The following is a 20,421-nucleotide window of genomic DNA, read 5'->3' on the forward strand; positions in this document are numbered from 1 at the left end:
AGTGCCTTTTTCACAGTTCTCATTTGCCAAGGAATAAAAACTTGGAGTGTCAGTCTCTGTAGTCTGTGTGACCAGCACTCCGTCCCCTGAAAAATTCCATTGCCTTTTATAATGACAGTTTGAATAGAGTACAGTATGTATGCAGATCTCTAGTCTGCATTGCTGCCTCTCTTCCCCCTGCAACACTGCAGGTGGTGCACTTCAAGGAGACTTTTGAGCAGCTCCCCAAAGTTTAGGTGCCCCTGCCTTGTTCTGAACTTGTTTCTGATCAGTATGCTGGTAACATGGCAGGCAAGTCCTAAAAAGCATCGGTTACTTTGTCTTTCCTAACAGGCCGTCCGGATTGATTGGGCATTTGGAAATACTTCCCAGTATTACTTTTCAGTACATACTGCTGAGGTGCATCAAGGAATATACAGACTCCTTATGTTTTTAGCTTGAACAAACAGTTCTCTTGGAGCATCTCCATTTAACACCTGTTTGTCATGCTTACGCATACTTTGAGACCCATGCTCTGCCCTTTTGCATCTTACTAGGATTTCTTAAGGGCTTTTAGTGAAGATATGTTTACTTTGGAATAGGAGTGTTTAAATATAAAAGAGGAAATTTTGCAATTTCGAGTTGAAAAATGTCTCTTTTTCAAAAAGGGAGGAGCTGTAATCCTTACAACTGCTGTCCCCATCAGCCCAGTAAAGGAAGAAGTAAATACCTCAGTAAAGTTCCTTTTATAAACTGTGACTTGTTTCTGTATGATAAATGCTTTCTGTGATGATTTACTAAACCATTCCAAATGACTTAGTTGTTGTACATGCATATATCTATCTGTGAATACTTAAGGCATTTTTTCTCTAGGAATTACAGTAAATTAAGTGTTGCCTAGTTACAGCCCACTTGGCTTGCTTCCTTCCTTTTAAAAGAGGGAATGTTTTAGGGAAGGGGAAGATGCAGGATGGTTTTTAACCCCTGTGTGCTATTCATTCATTAGTCATGCCATGGCGTCCTTGTATTAAAACTGCTACATAGTTCTTCACTATCCTTAGATTTTTATTTGGAGAAATTTGGGGGTGCTAAAAATAGCTTGTGTGGAGTAAAATTGAAATGAGAGGGTTAATGTGAATCCATCAAGACAGGCCTATCCACAGTGGGTAAAAAACCAAATCTGCTCTGCAACCTGACCCTACCTCAGAGTATCTCTTGCTCCTTTTCTCTATTGTTACTCTCCCAATCCTGCTCCTAACTTCCTTGTCTAATGCACTTGATTGAATTACTGTTTAGAATGTCCTTCTCCTCCAACCTCAACCACTATGGCATGACTCACGTAGCTAGTGTCAGCGATGTGCTGTTGGACAACTCATTCACTCCACCGTGTCAGCGGATGGGCGGAATGGTCTCTTTTCGGACTTTTGAAGATTTTGTCAGGTAAGACACTGTGGAAATGTGTCTGTTCAAGGGGAGCTATAGCCATCTCTGTTTTGGGGTCTCTGATTTCTGCCAAGTGAATAAAGGCCCCCAGAATAGCCATGAGCCAGCTAAAGAGATATAGCCCTTGCTGTATATGTCCTTGGAGAGGTATATGTTCTTCCATTTCTACCTCTTATTCAGACTCCACAAGCCTCTACTTGTTATATGAGCCTGGTCAGAAAAAAAGAAACAAACAAAAACCATCTTTTCCTTAGGAGCTAACAGAAGAAGCTGTCTGCTCTGTGATGAGTGAAATGTCAGGAGAAATTAAACACAACACCAGAGTGAGCCCCACCAGAGACGATACATCTTTTGATTAAATGCATTCAGCATCTATCTCTTGATGTATACTGATGCATTACCCTAGGGGGAGGGGTAATTACATTGGTCTGTCACTGCTCCAGTCCCAGGCTCTTTCTGTTACTTTAAGACCGATGATGACAGCAGTGCTCATAGCTTACATATGAAAAAAACAAAAAAGCTGTAGATCATTCTTTTTTTTTAAAGAAAAAATATATATGGTTTATTAAAGGTTAAACAATCCATCCTCCTAATTTCTGCCACTTGGTGAAATTTTGCATGTCACCTCTAGCCACTGGTGATTCTATTCAGTTGACTATTGAGCACAAAGCAGAATAGATTCTTCTTGTGGACTGGGCTGGCAATGGCAGCGTTAGTTTCCTGCCACTTAGGTTTTCTGCTACTTGGGTTTTCATGGCGGGTATTTCTCTGGTATTTTTCAGGATCTTTGATGAAGTGATGGGCTGCTTCTGTGACTCCCCACCCCAAAGCCCCACGTTCCCTGAGGCAGGTCACACATCTCTGTATGATGAAGACAAGGTATAGTGTTCCCTTTGAGAGACTGCTTTGTTACTTCAGACACAGGACTTGTAGTATATGCTATCTTTCTGGCTTTGGAAGAATCCATCTTTTTACCCTACTTTATATTATTTAATTTTATATGCCTCATCAAAGTATTTTTGGGAACAAATGGAATATAAATTCTAATCTAAAAAAAAACCAAACTGTATTTATCTTGGAATCCATACTGTGAATAGCAAATGGACTCAGCCATATCCATTGCAGCTGCCTCTGAGTCTCTGAATGTTGTTTTCAAGACTCGAGCTGTGGTTGCTTTAATTCTTAGTGGTGGCTTATATATTTGTAGAATGGTGCTATCATAGTATTCAGGGAATGGCAGACTAGATAGCAGGGGAAAAAAATAGGCATTTTGTTTAGAACTTTGTCCTTTTATTAAATCCCTTCTTTTCATTTCACAGTAAACAGATAATTCTGCTTTTTCCCGATGAGGTGATTTTCCCATGGTTTGATACTTCCACTGTTTGATAAATTGTTAGGAAATATGTGAGAATATGTTCAGATGGCTTCTTCCACTCGTTTTTCTTCACATTCTGTGAAGAAATGTGACAAATGGTTTCATTCCCATTTGATTCATGAAAAAGTTGACACAGTGGTCTTCAAGTTCATGTCAAGTCAGGATTTGAGTCTACCTCTGGGTAATGCCTTTGCCGCCTATCTTTGAAAAGTTAGGTGTTTTACTTTATTTGATCTCTGTTGTGGATGCTGATCAATGGTTTCTTTTCCTTTTTTTTTTTTTTTTAATTTTAATGTTTATTTTTATTTTTGAGACAGAGAAAGAATATGAATGGGGGAGGGTCAGAGAGAGGGAGACACAGAATCTGAAGCAGGCTCCAGGCTGTGAGCTGTCAGCACAGAGCCCGATGCGGGGCTCGAACTCACGGACTGTGAGATCATGACCTGAGCCGAAGTCGGATGCCCAACCGACTGAGCCACCCAGGCACCCCTGATCAATGGTTTCAATTTGCTTATTCATACTAGTGGGGAAACCAGAATGTCCTGTGAGGCGTATCTCTTTTTCAGGTATTCTACCAAGTACTGTAACTTCTCTCTGCCTCTATATTAACCAGCCTGCTAATTTCTTTGTGTTGTGTTCTTGAGTTACAGGTCCCCAGGGATGAACCAATTCACATTCTGAATGTGGCTATCAAGACTGACTGTGATATTGAGGATGACAGACTGGCAGCTATGTTCAGAGAGTTTACCCAACAAAATGTAAGTCCTAGGTTGGGTGGAAATTGATGGTGGCCGCTTTCCTGCTGATATATCCTATCCACCCTTTTATCTTACCACTGATAATGGCTATGTCTTTTACATAGTTCTGCCTGTAGGGGTGAAATTCCAAAGTGACTTAATAGTATGTAATGAATATCTTATGTCAAGAAATATAGACCTCAATATTCAAAATCTTTTTAAGGAAAGTAAGTTGTGTTCTTAAATCTTTCCCAGAGCTCTGTCTTGAACTTCCATTCACCTGCTGAATATTTTCCTTTGGTGACTTAACTCCATAAATCTAGGCCTAGATTCCCCTGAGTTTCCTTCTATATCTTGGAAGTATCAGTTATGGGGTGCCTGGGTGGCTCAGTTGGTTAAGCGTCCGACTTCAGCTCAGGTCACGATCTCGCGGTCTGTGAGTTCGAGCCCCGCGTCGGGCTCTGTGCTGACAGCTCAGAGCCTGGAGCCTGCTTCCGATTCTGTGCCTCCCTCTCTCTCTGCCCCTCCCCCTTTCATGCTCTGTCTCTCTCTGTCTCAAAAATAAATAAACATTAAAAAAAATAATAAAAAAAAAAAGAAAGTATCAGTTATACATCCATTCTCCTTTCAATTCTGTGTCTCTTGGATATATTGTGTTGACATCAAACTTCATAGTTTAAACCTAAATTTCCATCATTTTCCTTCACCTCTTATGACCCCCTGCCAACCACCCCCAAGAAACAAAACAAACCCAAGTAACCAAACCCTTTACCCCTAGTCATTTGGAAATCATTGACTTCTTCCTTTCCTTGCCATTCCGTTAATCTGCTCCTCTACCCACAATCCTTACTTGTTTATTTCCATCAGGTCTGACATCAGGATCTCTGAGGTTTTTCTTTACAGTGTCTCTTACCCTTTCTTTCTTCTTAGTTTTAAAATTCTCAATGCCACCATTCTAGTGTAAACTCTTACCTCACATCTGAGGCATGGCAACAGGTTTACTTGTGATCCATTTGTGTTCCCCTTGTTCTCCCCCCAGCTTCGGTTCTGCTCACTTCCACAAAGTTAAATGTCCAAAATGCCCCCTTACCAAGGTATTCTCCCACTTAGCGTTGGTTCTCTTACCCTTAAGATACATCTGTAGCTTGATATTTAACATCATCCTATTAACGAAGGCTCACAGTCTAGCCTTTGCTGCTCCTAAGTTTTTGTCTCATTTACCTTTGTTTACTTCATCTCTTCTGTGGTCCTCATCTGAAAGGTTTTCTACTCACACTAACTTCCTTCCAGTCTTTCTCTCTCCCCTTCCTTCCTTCCTTCCTTCCTTCCTTCCTCCCTCCCTTCCTTCTTCTGCTTGTTTTAAGAGCTGTCTCAAATTTCACCGCTTTCATGAGGCCTTCTCTGAGTAGCCCTCACTAAAATGTATTTTTCTTCCTTGCATTTCTAATTGGTCATCATATATTTATTAGCAGTAATGATACTTTTTTTTTTATAAAGAGCTTCTATGTAAACTTTTTTATTTGCACCTTATCACAGTCTCATGGGGCTGGATTAGTCAGGAATTATTCTGTTATACACGTGGGGAAAAGTTCAAGTTCAGAGTAGATTAAGGTCCCTTGATCACCCACTGGTAGATGATATAGCAGAAACCTGAATTTAAGGCTTGTGATGCCAGCTCTAAGGGTCACAGATCTAGGTGCTTTAGTGAATAATACATTCTTAGCCCTGAAGATGCTTATAGTCTTATTGGAGGGAATGGTTAGACATGCTCAAATAATAATCTGCAGTTACATTTCATTGTGACATGTGATAGATGCCAAAGCACCTCTCTTCAGCTGCCCTTAATGACAACTACTCATGTGTTTCCTTTGAATGGAAAGCACCTAACTTATACTGCTTGTTATAGAGAATGAGCTCAGTAGATGTTTTTTAAAATTTAATTTAGCGATATAAGCAATTAGTGCCATAGGCATTCACATCATGTAATGTTGATGGTAGGTACTCAGGAAAAGATGGTAACTTTGTGTTTCAGATGAGTCTTTAATCCATTATACTCTCAAAGCACACAAACTGACTGTAAGATTATAGTGGCCAAGATGAGGAAAAGGTACTTTCAGAGAAGTGAAGGTATGGGACATGCCTGGGAGTTTTTCTTTAGAAGAGAAATTTACCTTTCTTCTTGACCTGGACTAGTGACCTCATAAAATTAACCTGAGACCAGTGACCAAGGTAACCTTAGCTGTAAGAGACCTACTGTTATGTGTGGCTGCTGACTCTGCTGCTTGATGAAATAACATATGACCGTTTCTTCCCAGGTGTTGAGGCACTAATTGCTGATACTTGATTGTTTTGACCTCAACTTTAGGCTTTTTGTTACCCTCAAATCCAAGTCTTATATATCATCACACATTGATTTAAAAAAACAGTTTCTTTATTTTTACTGCATATATTTGTAACATTAACTGGCAATAGGAAATTGCCTTTTTCCTTAACTGAACTTGTAAACTGAGGCACAGAGAAATCCAGCATCTTTGTCTAATGCTTTTCGAAAGGCTAAGGGTACACTGTGCTGACATTCTAAGCCTAGAGAAGCTATTAACTGCATTAGGTACTGTGCTTATCCAGGAATACTTGACATTTTCACCTCCTTGTTTTGGGGGGAAAAAAAACATAAAAAGAAAGGGAAGGAGAAGCAATTAAAAAAACCTGAAATGATAACTAGTTTTGTTTTTCACTTCATGATCATGCTCCTAGCAGTTTAGAAAAAGTTTTTTTTTTTTTTAAGCACACATTAAACTATCAAATAGGTTGATCCAAATTGTCCAAATAATCTTCTAGTCCCAGCATGTCTTTTTTTCTCTCATAGAAATTAGGATCATATATTTGTAAATGACTTGTGGAGGAGATTGAAGCAGTCAGTGTAAATGGAGTTTCTCCAGGTGCTGACGCCTAATCGCTGGGTAATAGCTGTGGACTTGCTGTGAGACCGGCATTATTACAATGTAATCAGAATCCTGTTGCTCTGCTGTTATTGTCAGCCACTTGTGGAATTTTAAAAGCAATAACAATTTTGATTTTAAATCATGGCATTATTAAAGTTATTTTCTTCCCTTGCCAGAACATAGCTATTGATGCTTGTCTTTGAAGGACTTGGCTGTAGTGGAATTCTTTGTTGGTGCTGGAAAAAAACGTTTCTGTTCCTAGGCATGCTTAAAGACTGATAACCACGGCAGCCCCCATTACACTGTGTTCTTCTAAAACAGTTTTTTCTTACTGTAGTATCAGTACTTGGTTATTTACATTAATGGGTATGATGCCAGTACAGATCCTTTTTAAATGTGAGTAAGCCAAAATTTATTCATGTTTGGTCTGGGGATTTATTATTAGAAAATTAATTTTTCCAGTTATCTTTTGTTTATGCTGTTAGTTAATTTTATTACTAAGCAGTGGCATAGTAGAAATGGAGAAGTAGGAGGAAAATGGCTCAGGAATGTGCCTATTCATAAGGGGAAGCTAATTTGGACTTAAAAAATACATAGTGTCATGAAAGTTAAGAATTGGCTTATGAACATAGCTCTTGTTTGGAGTTACAGCAAGGAATTGATCAAACTAAAGTCTGACTGTAGTTTGTGAAAATCGACATTTTTTTTTTCTATTTGTATTATTCATATATCCTCTCAGGGCATTCAACTAGTGGCATTGCTTTTCTCTTTGTTGCGATGTAGCCCCTTTTTGTTAGGGACCTTTAAAAGTATGTCCCTTACTTAATTCATTAACCTGTTTCTTTGTTTCTACTTTTGAGATAAATGAGCAGTACGCTATAGAGAAAGGCTTAGATCCAGAGGCCCAAGTTCTCCTTTTTTCCTTCAGTTCTCCTTCAGTTTTGTCCAGATCAATATATGAAACCTATTCCATCAGAGCCAGGTTGAGATATGTTTATTTGCAAGTTTGAAGGTATTGAGGCAAGATGTAGATATACAAAAAAGGGTGCTTGCCCAGTCAGAGCTTTCTGAGGACTAAATGGGGTAAAACTTAGGATGAATGGAGATCTCATCTATCTTCTGTTTACATGTTTTGTTTGTAGAAAGCTACCCTGGTTGAGCATGGGATACGGCGCCTTACTTTCCTGGTCGCACAAAAGGTACTGGCACGTGACCGATACTCCCCCAATATGTCTTAACGCTGCTTCTAGAACTTTAAAAAATAAAATATGGAATTATAATCATTTATTTCTTGTAGAATCTAATAAATTTTTTCCTATAAATTTAATCAAGAAAAAACATTAACTCATCACCTTTTACTTAATTCGTTTTTAATTTTATTATTAATTGCCAGCTTCTGTTTTTTCTTCTTTTCTGTCTTTCATTTGAAAGGATTTCAGAAAACAGGTCAACTATGAGGTGGATCAGAGATTTCATGTAAGTAAAAGGAACCACAATGAAAGATTACTTACTGTTTTATCTATCTGCCATCAATTATTTAAATATAGAGTATGTGTGAGTTCTTTAGAAGAGCTGGACTCATGTTTGGTTCTTCTTTTAGAAAGTGTTAAAATGAATCTTCCAGTTCTTCTTTAGTGTTCCAGCTAAAGTTTTTGTGTTTTTTTTTTTTTTTAACCCTGTAATGAACTCTCAGTATAACTCTGAGAAATAGTTAAGAATGAACACATGCATTTATCCAGATGACTAAGGAAGAAGTGGGAACTAACTACTAATCTCTTCTGTGCAGAGTGAACATAGGGACTTCAGTAATGAAGAACTGTTGATTGTACTTTGGGGTTTTGGCTTCTACCAAAGTTGGATTCAGGTTCTATTATTGAGAATTCTCAATTCTGAAAAACAATCATTTATTATTTAAAATGTCTTAACAGAACCTAAGTTGGTGTTTTTGTCTTATGTTAATTCTAGGAGCAGGAAATAAATAAAATTAAGCATTAAATTGCTTGTTCTCCCATTTAACTGAATTAACTGTTAGTATTTATGAGATTAAAAATTTTGTTGAAAAGAGAACTAAGTTAATAGCCTGGCATCCAAACAATGGTATATCCACAATCATACCCATTGTGGTAGTAAGGTCAAAAATCCAGTTTGCAATCAAGATGTTATTTTCTAAAATGACTGATTATTGTTAACATATTTCTTTAAAAATTGATCTTATTGTAGCTAAGTAAGATTCCAGAAGATATTAGGAAGTCTTAATTTTCCTGATAAGAACTTTATTTGGGGGGCACCTGGGTGGCCCAGTCAGTTAAGTGATCCACTCTTGGTTTTGGCTCAGTTTACGATCTCATGGTTTGTGGATTCAGGCTCCACACCTGGCAACTTGGAGCCTGCTTGGGATTCTCTTTCTCTCCCTCTCTCTCTCTGCCCCTACCCCACTTGTGCTGTCTCTGTCTCTCTCAAATAAATAAACTTAAAAAAAAAAAGAAAAGAGTTTCAGGGCACCTGGGTGGCTCAGTCGGGTAAGTGTCCAGCCTCGGCTCAGGTGATGATCTCATGGTTCGTAGGTTCGAGTCCCATGTCATCTCAGAGCCTGGAGCCTGCTTTGGATTCTGTGTCTACCTCTCTCTCTTCCCCTCCCCCACCCACACTCTGTCTCTCTCTCTCTCAAAAATAAATAAAACATTAAAAAAATAAAAAAAAGAATTTTGTTTTAACAATTAAGTTAGTTTTCAAGCACTGTTCATTTGTAATGAAGATAGCATTTGGGATTCTGGAAAGGACTTTCTAAATTCAAGGACCTATGTGTGACTGCTTTTATTGGCCTTTGTCTATTAGGTCTGTAGCACTTGACATTTTGTTTTCCTTCTCAGAGTTCACCTTGTTGGTCTAGTCTACAGAGAAACCAGACAGACTACCCTCAAGCTAAAGAGCTAAGATTTTCTGAAATGCTTTAGGAAATGTTGTGGACTGTATAACTCCCCTGTGTTATTGATGTCAGGAAATCAAGCAGAGTGCAGATATGTATCAATCAATAACTTTAGATAGGAAACTAGAGGCAGTGGAGAAGTATGAGGAGCTTAAAGAGAACCCTGGGGCTTTAGAGAGAAAAATCAAGAGCTTAGAGAATAAAATTGATACTTGGGATAGAATATGGAAGCCCATGAATGAATAGTATGGCTGTTAAATGCTGATCTGAACTAAAGTAGACATGCCAGAGCCAAGACCTGGATTTGGGAAGAAAGAGTACTGGACTAGATTCTTAAGTTTTAATGTGATCTTTCATTTCTCACTGACTTTGGAATAATATAATATTCTGGGGAATAATAGTGAACTTGTAAAATTATTTTCCTTTTCCCTAATAATTCAGATGGAGTCTTGATATTTATAGCACAGTAACCGGTTTCCTATATAGTAAGCATTCCACAATGGATTAAAACTCTCCATTAAAATTTTTAAAAAGCCAAAGTGATTCATTTCCATGGGCATTCTTTTTCTTTTCCTTTTTTTTTTTTTTTGTAACGTTTTTATTTTTATTTATTTTGAGAGAGAACATGAGCAGGGGAGGAATAGAGGGAGAGAGAATCTGAAGCAAGCTGCATACTGTCAGTGCAGAGCCTGACACAGGTCTTGAACTCACGAACCACGAGACCATGACCTGAGCTGAAGTCCGATGTTTAACCGACTAAGCCACTCAGGTGCCCCAATAGGCATTATTTCTTTTGTAATTTCTTACCTCTGAATCTTTGTCATGTCCGAGAGTGTATCTACAGCTTTAAAACATTTTTTTTTGTTGTTCTCCCTGCTATCCAGTAGGTTGAATAGGGACGCGTATAGGCAAAATCTGCCAGGAAATGAGCCCAGTAGCTGGTCTTCCCCAGGAATCATTGTCCAGTTCCTATTTATAGTGGCGTCAAGTGAGTAATCAGTTAAATTATCAAGTTTTATGATGGGTATAGGAAAGGTTGCTTTAGGACGTAGAGAACATTAAGGTTTGGTGTGGACTGGATTTTCTCTGAAGAATTGAATGACAGAAGAATTGGGGTGTTTTTATGTGAGACTCCTTAGAAGCGATTAGTGGTTATGCAGGGGGCAAGGACAACTATTACTGAGCTCCATCCAGGATCTACAATAGCCAGGAAGCCTTGGCAGGAGTTGTACAAATCCAGGGCTCATTGTCATGGTGCTGCTCTTAGTTCCTCTGCTGGTGGTAGCTTGCCATTCGTGGAGGATGCTTAGCCTCTGTCATGTCATCTGATGTGTGCTTGCCCCATAGTTAGTGTAGTGTGAAAAAGAGGAAGCTTTCTGGGAGTGTTAGAGATGAATCCCTTGATCTCTCTGGCTTTTTGGTAATCCACTGTGATGTATGCAGCCTCCCCTGTTCTACACTGTGAAATCCCTATATTATTGAAGAGAAAATGTGCACATGAGGGGGCAAGGAGAGGAGGAAGGTTACCAAGGCTGTTCAAGAACAGCATTGGCTAGTGTGGAATGAAGCAGCTGTACCATTGTTACATGGTCCTCGTCTCTCATGCTGCTTCAGAACCAGAACAAGGCAAATGAGGGCCAGAGTAATGATTCCTAGAGAGTGTATATCTTGTTAGGTGCTTATTCAGATGCCAATGAAGACTGTAAGCATTTCCAAAACTTTGTTGTCTATCACCACAGTCTCCACAGAGCTGAGCACTGGAATGTCTGCTACTGCCTTAGTCTCTTAGAGAATCCCTTAGAGCATGGAGCCTGTTCCTCCCAGCAGGCAGTATCCACCAGCACTAAGGAGTCTTGATATTGAGGTTCTTTCCATGGCCATCTAATTAAATCAAGTGCCCATAACAGGGCTTGCATAACTGCTTAACATTGATATTTAAACCAATTTTGAGAACAAACAAACCCATCCTTGTAAATACCTCCTTCCTATTTTAAAAAAATTGAAGCTTTAAAAGCAAAAGAACAGGGTCTTTGAATTTCTGCAGCTGTATCAGCTGCAGTTCTCCAGTTTTATGTAGTATTTAAGTCTCTTAGTTTCACTCACATTTCAGATCTAGAATTCGAGAAAGTGTAGCAGAAGGTGCTGTCTGATTGGAGGGTAAGTATTAAGCTTTTTGAAGCTTTCCGTATTTTTTTTCAGCAAAGTTTTGTTAGGGATATGGAAGTGCGAATTTTTAGGATTTCTTCTGATACTTTGCAACCCAAACAAAAGCATTAGGTCCAAACACTGTGATAAATCAGTTTTATCTAGGTTTCCTTTTGCATCTTGCTTGTACAATTTTAGGCAATTAAAAAAATTCTCCTATAAATCACCTAGGAGATAGTTGTAGTTTTACCAGTTTTATGAGTGATTCCCACTTATTTGGGTCTGAAGGAAGAACCAACTATCAAAAATAGGTATCACGGTGGGGTGCCTGGGTGTCTTAGTCGGTTAAGCATCCGACTCCTGTATTTGAGTCAGGTCATGATCTCACGGTTTTGTGAACTCAAGCCCTGCATCGGGCTCTGCACCGACAGTACTGCGGAGCCTGCTTGGGATTCTCTCTGTCTCCCTGTGTCTCTGCCCTTCCCTGACTCATGCTGTCTCTGTCTCTCTCAAAATAAATAAACTTAAAAAAAATGTTTAAAAATAGTTATGGTTAGTAGTTCATTTCTTTAAAAAAATTGATATGCCAATTATATCTCAATATTAAGTTGGAAAAAATTGGTAGTTTTGTTTGCTAGTGGATCAACTATTAGTTTTTCAGAAGGTTTGGTTTGGGTTTTTGTTTTAATTACAGTCTATATAATTAGTTCTCAGCATGTTGAGGTAAAAGAGAATTGCACCAGCAAGTTTCCAATTTCTTCATCTCATTAGGTTTTTAACACGATTATTAGTGTCATAATCATCTATGATGTTTTCTGTTGCAGGTTTTCACATTCTCTGATTTGCAGGGTGTCTTGATTGGCTAATTTAGGCAAATTATTTTGATTGTCTTGATGATGGTTGGCTGATTAGAACACAGCAGGGGTATAATTTCTTCCTGAGAAATGTTGCATTCTTTTGGTTTTTGGTACCAGAACACTAAGAGGGTTTTTCTTTGTGTACATTCAATTATTATATTTGCCCATAACACTAGTAGAATGCCTGGAAAGCAATTACATTAGTGATGGAATAAGCATGAATGCTGTTAGTAGAAAAATTGGAAGTCTCAGGATGAGGTGGGGTGAAGGAATTGACTACAACTGTAGGACCAGACTTCTGCTTTTCTTCTCTGTGTTTTTTGTTTCTGCGATTTTTTGAGCACTGAAGGAAGTGACGGCTTGCTATAAAAGTCTTCAGAACTTGTCTGTCTTTCTAAGAATCACTTAATAATCCTGGTTTCTCATTGCACAGAACTTCTGGCCATTTCCTGACCTGAATGCTTCACGCTTAAATTGAGGGCCCCACTGTGGAGCTAAAAATTTGCTCAAAAGTTATTAAAAAAAAAAGTTTATATTATCTCATAACACTGTTTCTTAGCTAAACTTAATGAAAGTGGTTTTTTCGATTTTGGTGAGTCTTTGCCCACCCCTGCCAAGAATTAGTTCTCTTTTGTTATTGGTTGTAAAGGTATTTCCATTCAAGATTGTTTGTTTTCCATGTCTTTTGGTTACCACAAATTTTCATAATGGACTGAATGGTAAAGACAGCTTATTTGTTACTATCGTGATGTTTTGGAAGGAATAATGATTTTGATTCTGCATATATACACACTTAAATAAGTGGTATACTAGGGGCGCCTGGGTAGCCCAGTCGGTTGAGCATCCAACTTCGGCTCAGGTCATGATCTCGCGGTCTGTGAGTTCGAGCCCCACGTTGGACTGTGTGCTGACAGCTCAGAGCCTGGAACCTACGTCAGGTTCTGTATCTCCCTGTTTCTCTGCCCCTCCTTTGCTCATGCTCTATCTCTCTCTGTCTCTCAAAAATAAATTAACAAAAAAATAAAAATAAAAATAAATAAACAAGTGTGCTTTTAAGTGGTACACTAAATAAATATATTTTAATTCATAGTTCTGGCAGAATAGAAAGGTATATGCTTAAAAGATCTTATTATCACTTACCTTGACTCTTTCAGAAAATTCCATGAAAGGACTTTTTATTACCTTTCCTTTTGTGACCTGTGTTGCTTTTTTAGCTAATGCTCTGAAAGCCATACCTCTCAAGAATAAAATCAAAACTAGGCTATATAAAGCCATGAGCATGAAATCTACTGAAAACTCAGCTGAACATCTTCCTGCTTAATCTTAAAGTCATCCCTGTGTTCTTCACTATCATTCGGGGGAATTATTTAGAACAAAACATCATCAGTAAAAGATCAGTGCTGTGTAAAACCCACTTTCAAAGGGCTTTTAAAGACCCAAGCCTGAACAAGGGATTTCCTGGGCTTGCTAAACAAGCTCCTAGAAACCTGTTAAATGCAGTTTTACAGTTAAAATGCCAAGGAAATGTAAAAAGATTTATTAACTGTGTAAGCTTAAGGTAAGAGTGAGGTATAATACCTGTGGAAAGTATTCAAGAAGTTCTCAGTAAATTCAAGAACCACAAGTTTTCAGCATGAGTTCTGCTTTGTTTTTTTTCCCTTAAGCCTTAATTTCTGTTTTTTATCTCAACAAAGAGAAGTTGAATAAATAGGGAACTTGGATTATAACAAGAATAGAAAGGTAGTACCCTATACTTGAGAGAGAGTGGTAGAAATGGAAGGGTGTGGGCTCTGGCATTAGACTCAAGTTCACATTCTTGTTTTGTGATCCTGGGCATGTCACTTGGCCCCAGCTTCCTCAGCTGTAAAACAGGGTCATCATAGATACCTGAGAGGTTGTGGAGAGCTCTCGATGGGACAGCATGTGAGAGTACCTGCCACCTAGAAGGCTTTCCGTTCATGTTTCCTTCATGGTTCCTAAAGCTCATTGAGGAATATTTAGGCAGCTAGTCCTGGTCTCTCTGCTTGTACCAATAAGTGTTTGATTATATTGCGCTCATAATGAAGGAGATACCTAATGAAACCTCCTATAGAGGCAAATAGTAATGACTTGATTCCAACACTGCCAGTAGAGCCTCCCATCCGAGAAACGGGTATTTGGTGTTAATAAGTTAAATTTCAGAAACTAATGGACTCTGCTAATTGAATTCATCTTTGTTAATTAATAAGGTTCTAGGAAATTGGCTGCTTTGTTGTGTAATGTCCTGCAAAAGAGCAGTAAGACCTAATGACTACAAGTTCACTAGTTCCATCCCTCTCTTTCCTATACATGGGGTGGTAGTGACCAAAGTATCATCTTACACTTTTCTTTGTCTTGAAATGTTATTGTTTAAACACTTGGAATGATTGACTTAAGAGTGAATGTGGAAAAAACATGGATTGGGGAATACTGTGCTATCTGGCTAGTTTACATTTGAAGAGTTTCTTAAGGGGAAACTTGGGAAATCAGTCCAGTAACTACTATTGCAGTGCTGCAGCATAAGGGTATATTGGTTTTATTTGCCTGGTTGTGCCAAAAGCAACACCAGGGAAGACTTTTTTTTCCCACTTGGGAGATTAAAAAAAAAAAACACAAAAAAAAAACTAATTTTTTTTCCCTAGGAGAGGCTAGCTATTGAAGTTAGGATAATTGTGTGGTGATTTCAGACTTGGAAGTGGGGTCACAGTGGTGGTTACCCAAAGGATTGTTCCTATTCCCTGGCCTAAGCTTAGATAAGGAGCATGTATTCTAGGAGCTGCCTTCTAGATGCTTGACTGCTTCTGTACTTTACTACGTGTTTATCCCCAAAGAGCCATATCTATGAAAGACTGACATATTTTCCCCTTCTTTACCACAGAGAGAATTTCCTAAATTTTTCACATTCCGAGCAAGGGATAAGGTAAGGACTGATTCCCTCCCACCCTTTTTTTTTTTTTTTTAAACCCAAGAGTGGCTTATCTTTGCCATGTGCTCTTCTTGCCATTCTCCTTTCTCTAACTGAATTTGCGCTTCCCTTTGCCTTGCATGTGTCTTAGAACCAAGGAAGGCTCCCTTTGGAAAGAGTTTGGTGTAGGAAATAGTCCAGTGTATTGAGCTACCCAAGGAAAGCGATAACTTTCACAATCATCACTATGCTTTAGGCCGGTCCTAATGATATATTAAAGGACTACTGCCCTTAGTAGTATTATATCTTTTTTAATCTATGGATATTAAATATTCCAAAGCCAAATATCTTTATTTTTAAAAATTACATGATGTTTATTTCTTGAGTATTTACTGTGTCCTTTGTACTGTGCCAGAAATAATAAGAGTATAAAACTGGGCCCTGCCTGTAAGCATTTTAGTTGGGTAAACCCAAAACATCAGTATGTGAAGTAAATACTAATGTGAAGCAGTCTGTGGTTAATTGTCAGAAATGAACTGTATAGACAGTAGTAATGCAGTAGGAGTTCTGAGGGAATTGGTATTTTTTGTTTGCTTGTTTTTAATGGAAATCATCACCATTTGTAAAAGCATAAATGATGAAAGCTTGGAAAGTAAATAGGTATTTTAGTCCCTAATCTTATGTAAGCTATAGCATTATTCTTGTATGTAGCTCATTTTTGTTGCTTATTAGCGCATCATCGTTTATGTTTCTATTTTCAAGCATCTCTTTTATGTATATGTTCATAATATAATTTTGTTAACTGCCTCTTGTGAGCTCTTTTGTTCTCCAATTTTGTGCTCAGTTTGAGGAGGATCGTATCTATCGTCACCTGGAGCCTGCTCTAGCTTTCCAGTTAGAACTGAACCGGATGAGAAATTTTGACCTTACTGCCATTCCATGTGCTAATCATAAGATGCACCTGTATCTTGGGGCAGCCAAGGTGGAAGTGGGCACTGAAGTGACAGACTATAGGTTCTTTGTTCGTGCAATCATCAGACATTCTGATCTGGTCACCAAGGTAAGTACCATACTTGGATGGGAAGTTATTCCTGAGGGAAGGGACAGAGAAACAGGCATCGTTCAAAATCAGGTTTTCATTTTTTGTTTTGTTTTTTAATTTATTTTTTTTTATCTTAAGTAGGCTCCACACCCAACATGGGGATTGAACTCACAAGCCTGAGGTGAAGGGTTGCATGCCCTACTGACTGAGCCAGCCAGGTGCCCCTGGGTTTTTATTTTTTGAATCAAGGCTCTTATTCTCATTCATCCCACTCTCCAGTAGCCATTAGAAGTCTGAGAGTCCTTTCTCTCACAGAAATAAATATTCCATATGATAAAGGGCTTTAAAAAAATTTATTCTTGGTAATGGAAGCATGAAAGCACTCCTTTGAGAAAAGGAAAAGCATCTTAACAGAAAAATCACAGGGATAGTTCAGTGATGATAGAAGATAAAGAGAAAAGTTAGAGATGGCCCCATTGTAAGCCCACCTAGAGGTAGAGTAGTTTCTGTGTATAGCAAGGCACTTCCTGGTGTCATAATTACTGCATCCTGTACCTATACCCTTTCTTCAACTTTTACTTTCTAAACAGATTTCCTTTCTAAACTCCTCTGTTTGGCATGTGTGAAATGTGATCCTATTGGAAGTATAGCTCTGGGGATGCCCTGCATTTCCACCTATTAGAAGGAAATGTTTCCCTAAGAGGCAGGAGGAAGGGCTGGCAGGAACTCTTTGATAGTTGCCTGCCTCTGCTGCCTATGGTCATTGGGCTGACTCTAGGGAGAAAGGTAGCACCTGTAGCAGGTGCCTTGTGATTCATGACATAGTACTACTTAAGTCATTATAATAGCCATTTCTTTATTGACTCTTTCATTTTTTAATTGTTATTTATTTGTTTATTTTAGAGAGCACGAGTTGGGGATGGGGTGGGGAGAGAGAGAGAGAGAGAGAGAGAGAGAGAGAGAGAGAGAGAATCCTAAGCAGGCTCCATGATCAGCGTGGAGCCCATTGGTGGCTTGATCCCACGACCCTGGGATCATGACTTGAGCCAAAATCAAGAATTGGATGCTCAACCGACTGAGCCATCCAGGTGCCCCTACTGATTCTTTTAAAACACACTGATGTTGATGGTGATTTTCATTTTGTATAGGAAGCTTCTTTTGAATATCTACAAAATGAAGGGGAGCGGCTGCTCCTGGAAGCCATGGATGAATTGGAAGTTGCTTTTAATAATACAAATGTTCGCACTGACTGCAACCACATCTTCCTCAACTTTGTGCCCACAGTCATTATGGACCCATCAAAGGTACATTTCTCTTTAGCTTCTCTCCCAGCACTACCAAGCACAAGTAGAGAGATTCATCCATATTTATTCTCACTTAAACCTGGAAACAAGTACACTTGGTTAGCTAGTTGAGCCCTTGATCTTTAAAGTTTACAGAATGCTTGTGAGACAGGGTTTCTGGGAGGCAGTCAAAAATTTGAAGCCATTGAAAGCAGACATCAAAACTGAAGGTGGTATAATGTTATCTTGCTGGTCATTTATAAGTAGTATGAAAACATAAAAGTTTCTTTCTGTTATTCCATTGGTACCTGCTTTGGATACTTGTCATCATAATGGTCCTGTTTTTATATAATTCCCTAGGATTTCTCATCTGGAATAACTTTGCTATTTTTGGACATTTTGGCAAAATTACTGCTGTTTTGCACTAAATGTTACTTACCCGTGGCCTCAGGGAGGCAGTACAACTTCCTAAAGTGTCTAACCTATTTCCCTTCAGTATTTTTCCACAGGGAGACAATTTGGTTGTTATAGAATTTTCACATGTATTATATATGTTTTCTATCCTGAGGCTCTATTCTAAAATGCATTCCATATAGTTTAAGAAAGGAAAACAGGGTGATTCTATACTTGACCTTTTATCCCAGGTGTAATAAAGACAGACTGCTCTCTATTTGTATTCACTCTAACCTTTTTCTATCTTGGTATTGTGGAATTTGGTTAGGAGAACCAGTATCTCCATTTCTCAAGATCAGTTGTAAACATGGACTTTAGATTTTTGAACTTAATGTCTAAGACCTAAAAAATCACTTTCTGCTTTTTTTTTCCTTCAAGACTCTAAACTACTGATAGGTTGACAAGGATAGGGCTACTCACTGAGTATCAAGTCTCATCATCTAGCTTAAGTGAAGGTTCTCTTAAGCATTCTGGGACTGCTGAGGCTGGAAGAGTGAAAACATGGCCAGGACACTATTTAACTGTATATATTTTTAGACTTGACCTAACCATTTCTCAGTGAGTTTTTTTAATATCTGCCTCTCTACTTCCACTCTAAATACCCATACATCCTAGCTATGCCTTTCTAATCATAGATAAGATAACTGTCAGCTTCGTGAATGTAGAGATTGTTGACTTTTGTTCTCTCCAGAAAAGAATAGGTAGATACCCTTTGGTTAACAAGCAAGTGTGGGACTAGAGAAGTCAACTCCTTGAAATCCATTAACCTGAGATTCTGTGGTGCTAAAACAAACTGCAAAGGTGGCACATACTTCTAAAGAACCATAAGAGAAGAGTGGTAGAAAATATTTTTGATATTTTCTAAGTTGAGAAAGCAATTTAGAAAGACAATTCATTTAAGAGAATGGGTTAATTTTGAGTAGTATGTCCTGGCTGCCTTTAGCCATATTGGGAAAACAAAATTTCATTTGTCAGTGAGGGAAAATCCCATCTAAGGCCATTTGGTTAAAATAACTTGCCTAACCCTGAAAACTAGGAGCACTAAGATGCCTGGGTATAAGCCTTAGAGAAACTATGAAACATCTGCCCCATCTACTTAAATCCCAATTGGACTTGGCAATGACCGAGCTTCAGAGCTCTGTTTAGAGAGAACATTCTAACACCACCTACAAATTGCCTCTCTTTAATTTGTGCAATTTACCAAGAGGCATATATTGTAAAGTTTAATAAAATTGTATAGAAAAAAGCTCATGGTGGTAATTGCTATGATGATTTAAGGTCCTATAAGTGCAATGAAACATAGTTACCATGCATATAAATGCTACTTAATAGCTATTTAACTAGAAATTTTATTCTTATTTGGGGGCTTTCTCTTAAATCCCATGGCTTGTAATTTTAGATATTGCAGATCTTTGATATAGAATATGAATATAATTGGGAAACGGGTAGGGAGTTGTACAGATTTGGGTGTTGTGAGCCAGAGAACCCCACTCAAATGCCAGCCTGGCGTGAAATTGTCCCCAACTTGTTTCTAAGCAAGAGTAGGGTTGGGGAGAAATTATCTTACTTTTTATAAGGAATACATGTAGTGCACATCTCCAGAAACCAGCACCTTTTTCCATTCCTTCTTTCCCAAAGATGGGAAGACCTGAAACAGGTTCTAGGTACAAGGTGTTTTAAGTTTTGTGCTTGGTGACGTGTCTGTGACAGATTGAGGAATCTGTGCGGAGCATGGTAATGCGCTATGGAAGTCGGCTGTGGAAATTACGTGTCCTCCAGGCAGAACTGAAAATCAACATTCGCCTGACACCAACTGGAAAAGCAATTCCCATCCGCCTCTTCCTGACAAATGAGTCCGGCTATTACTTGGACATCAGCTTGTACAAGGAAGTGACTGACTCCAGGACAGCACAGGTACAGTAGTCAAGGGCTCCTTAGACTTTTGATTTTGTCCTTAAAGATAAGCCACTTGGCCTTGTTATGGAAAACCCAAACTCACAAGTCCCATTGGTTCATGTAGCGGAGTTATCCTCTGTCAGGTTCAGTGCTCACATGAATTTGAAAAAACTTCATTTACCTTATAAGATGTGCCTGTGTTCTTAATCACGGATGTTATGAAACCCTCAATCTTTGTGACATACTGGTGAGCCCAAACAGATGCCAAGTGAACCTCAATCCAGAGGTAATTCTACAATTTAGCATTCTTTTGTAAAGGGCTCTTGAGCTACCTGAACAATCTTGTCTTCTCTGGGCTGATCTGTCTTTCCTGTTTTCAGCCTTGATAGCCCACTCATTGGCAAGTAAAGAAAAGAAAAT

General features: G+C 38.6%; 1 protein-coding gene across 21 annotated transcripts in view; it reads left to right on the plus strand.

The window, feature by feature from the left end:
• ACACA (acetyl-CoA carboxylase alpha) overlaps positions 1 to 20,421 on the plus strand; it is a 276,865-nt gene that overhangs the window by 154,843 nt on the left and 101,601 nt on the right. For 13 of the 21 annotated variants that reach the window (XM_060646608.3, XM_060646619.3, XM_078437427.2 and 10 more), the window contains 9 exons: positions 1,276 to 1,419; positions 2,205 to 2,301; positions 3,442 to 3,555; positions 7,619 to 7,675; positions 7,908 to 7,952; positions 15,301 to 15,342; positions 16,172 to 16,387; positions 17,518 to 17,673; positions 19,816 to 20,019. In XM_060646608.3, coding sequence (XP_060502591.1) covers positions 1,276 to 1,419; positions 2,205 to 2,301; positions 3,442 to 3,555; positions 7,619 to 7,675; positions 7,908 to 7,952; positions 15,301 to 15,342; positions 16,172 to 16,387; positions 17,518 to 17,673; positions 19,816 to 20,019 — 1,075 coding nt within the window. The remainder of the gene's footprint in view (positions 1 to 1,275; positions 1,420 to 2,204; positions 2,302 to 3,441; positions 3,556 to 7,618; positions 7,676 to 7,907; positions 7,953 to 15,300; positions 15,343 to 16,171; positions 16,388 to 17,517; positions 17,674 to 19,815; positions 20,020 to 20,421) is intronic. The other 8 variants (XM_078437425.2, XM_081791233.1, XM_060646604.3 and 5 more) reach the window with 3 other exon arrangements.

Source organism: Panthera onca, chromosome E1 (assembly GCF_046562875.1).
Source record: "Panthera onca isolate mPanOnc1 chromosome E1, mPanOnc1 haplotype 2, whole genome shotgun sequence".
Lineage (NCBI taxonomy): Eukaryota > Metazoa > Chordata > Mammalia > Carnivora > Felidae > Panthera > Panthera onca.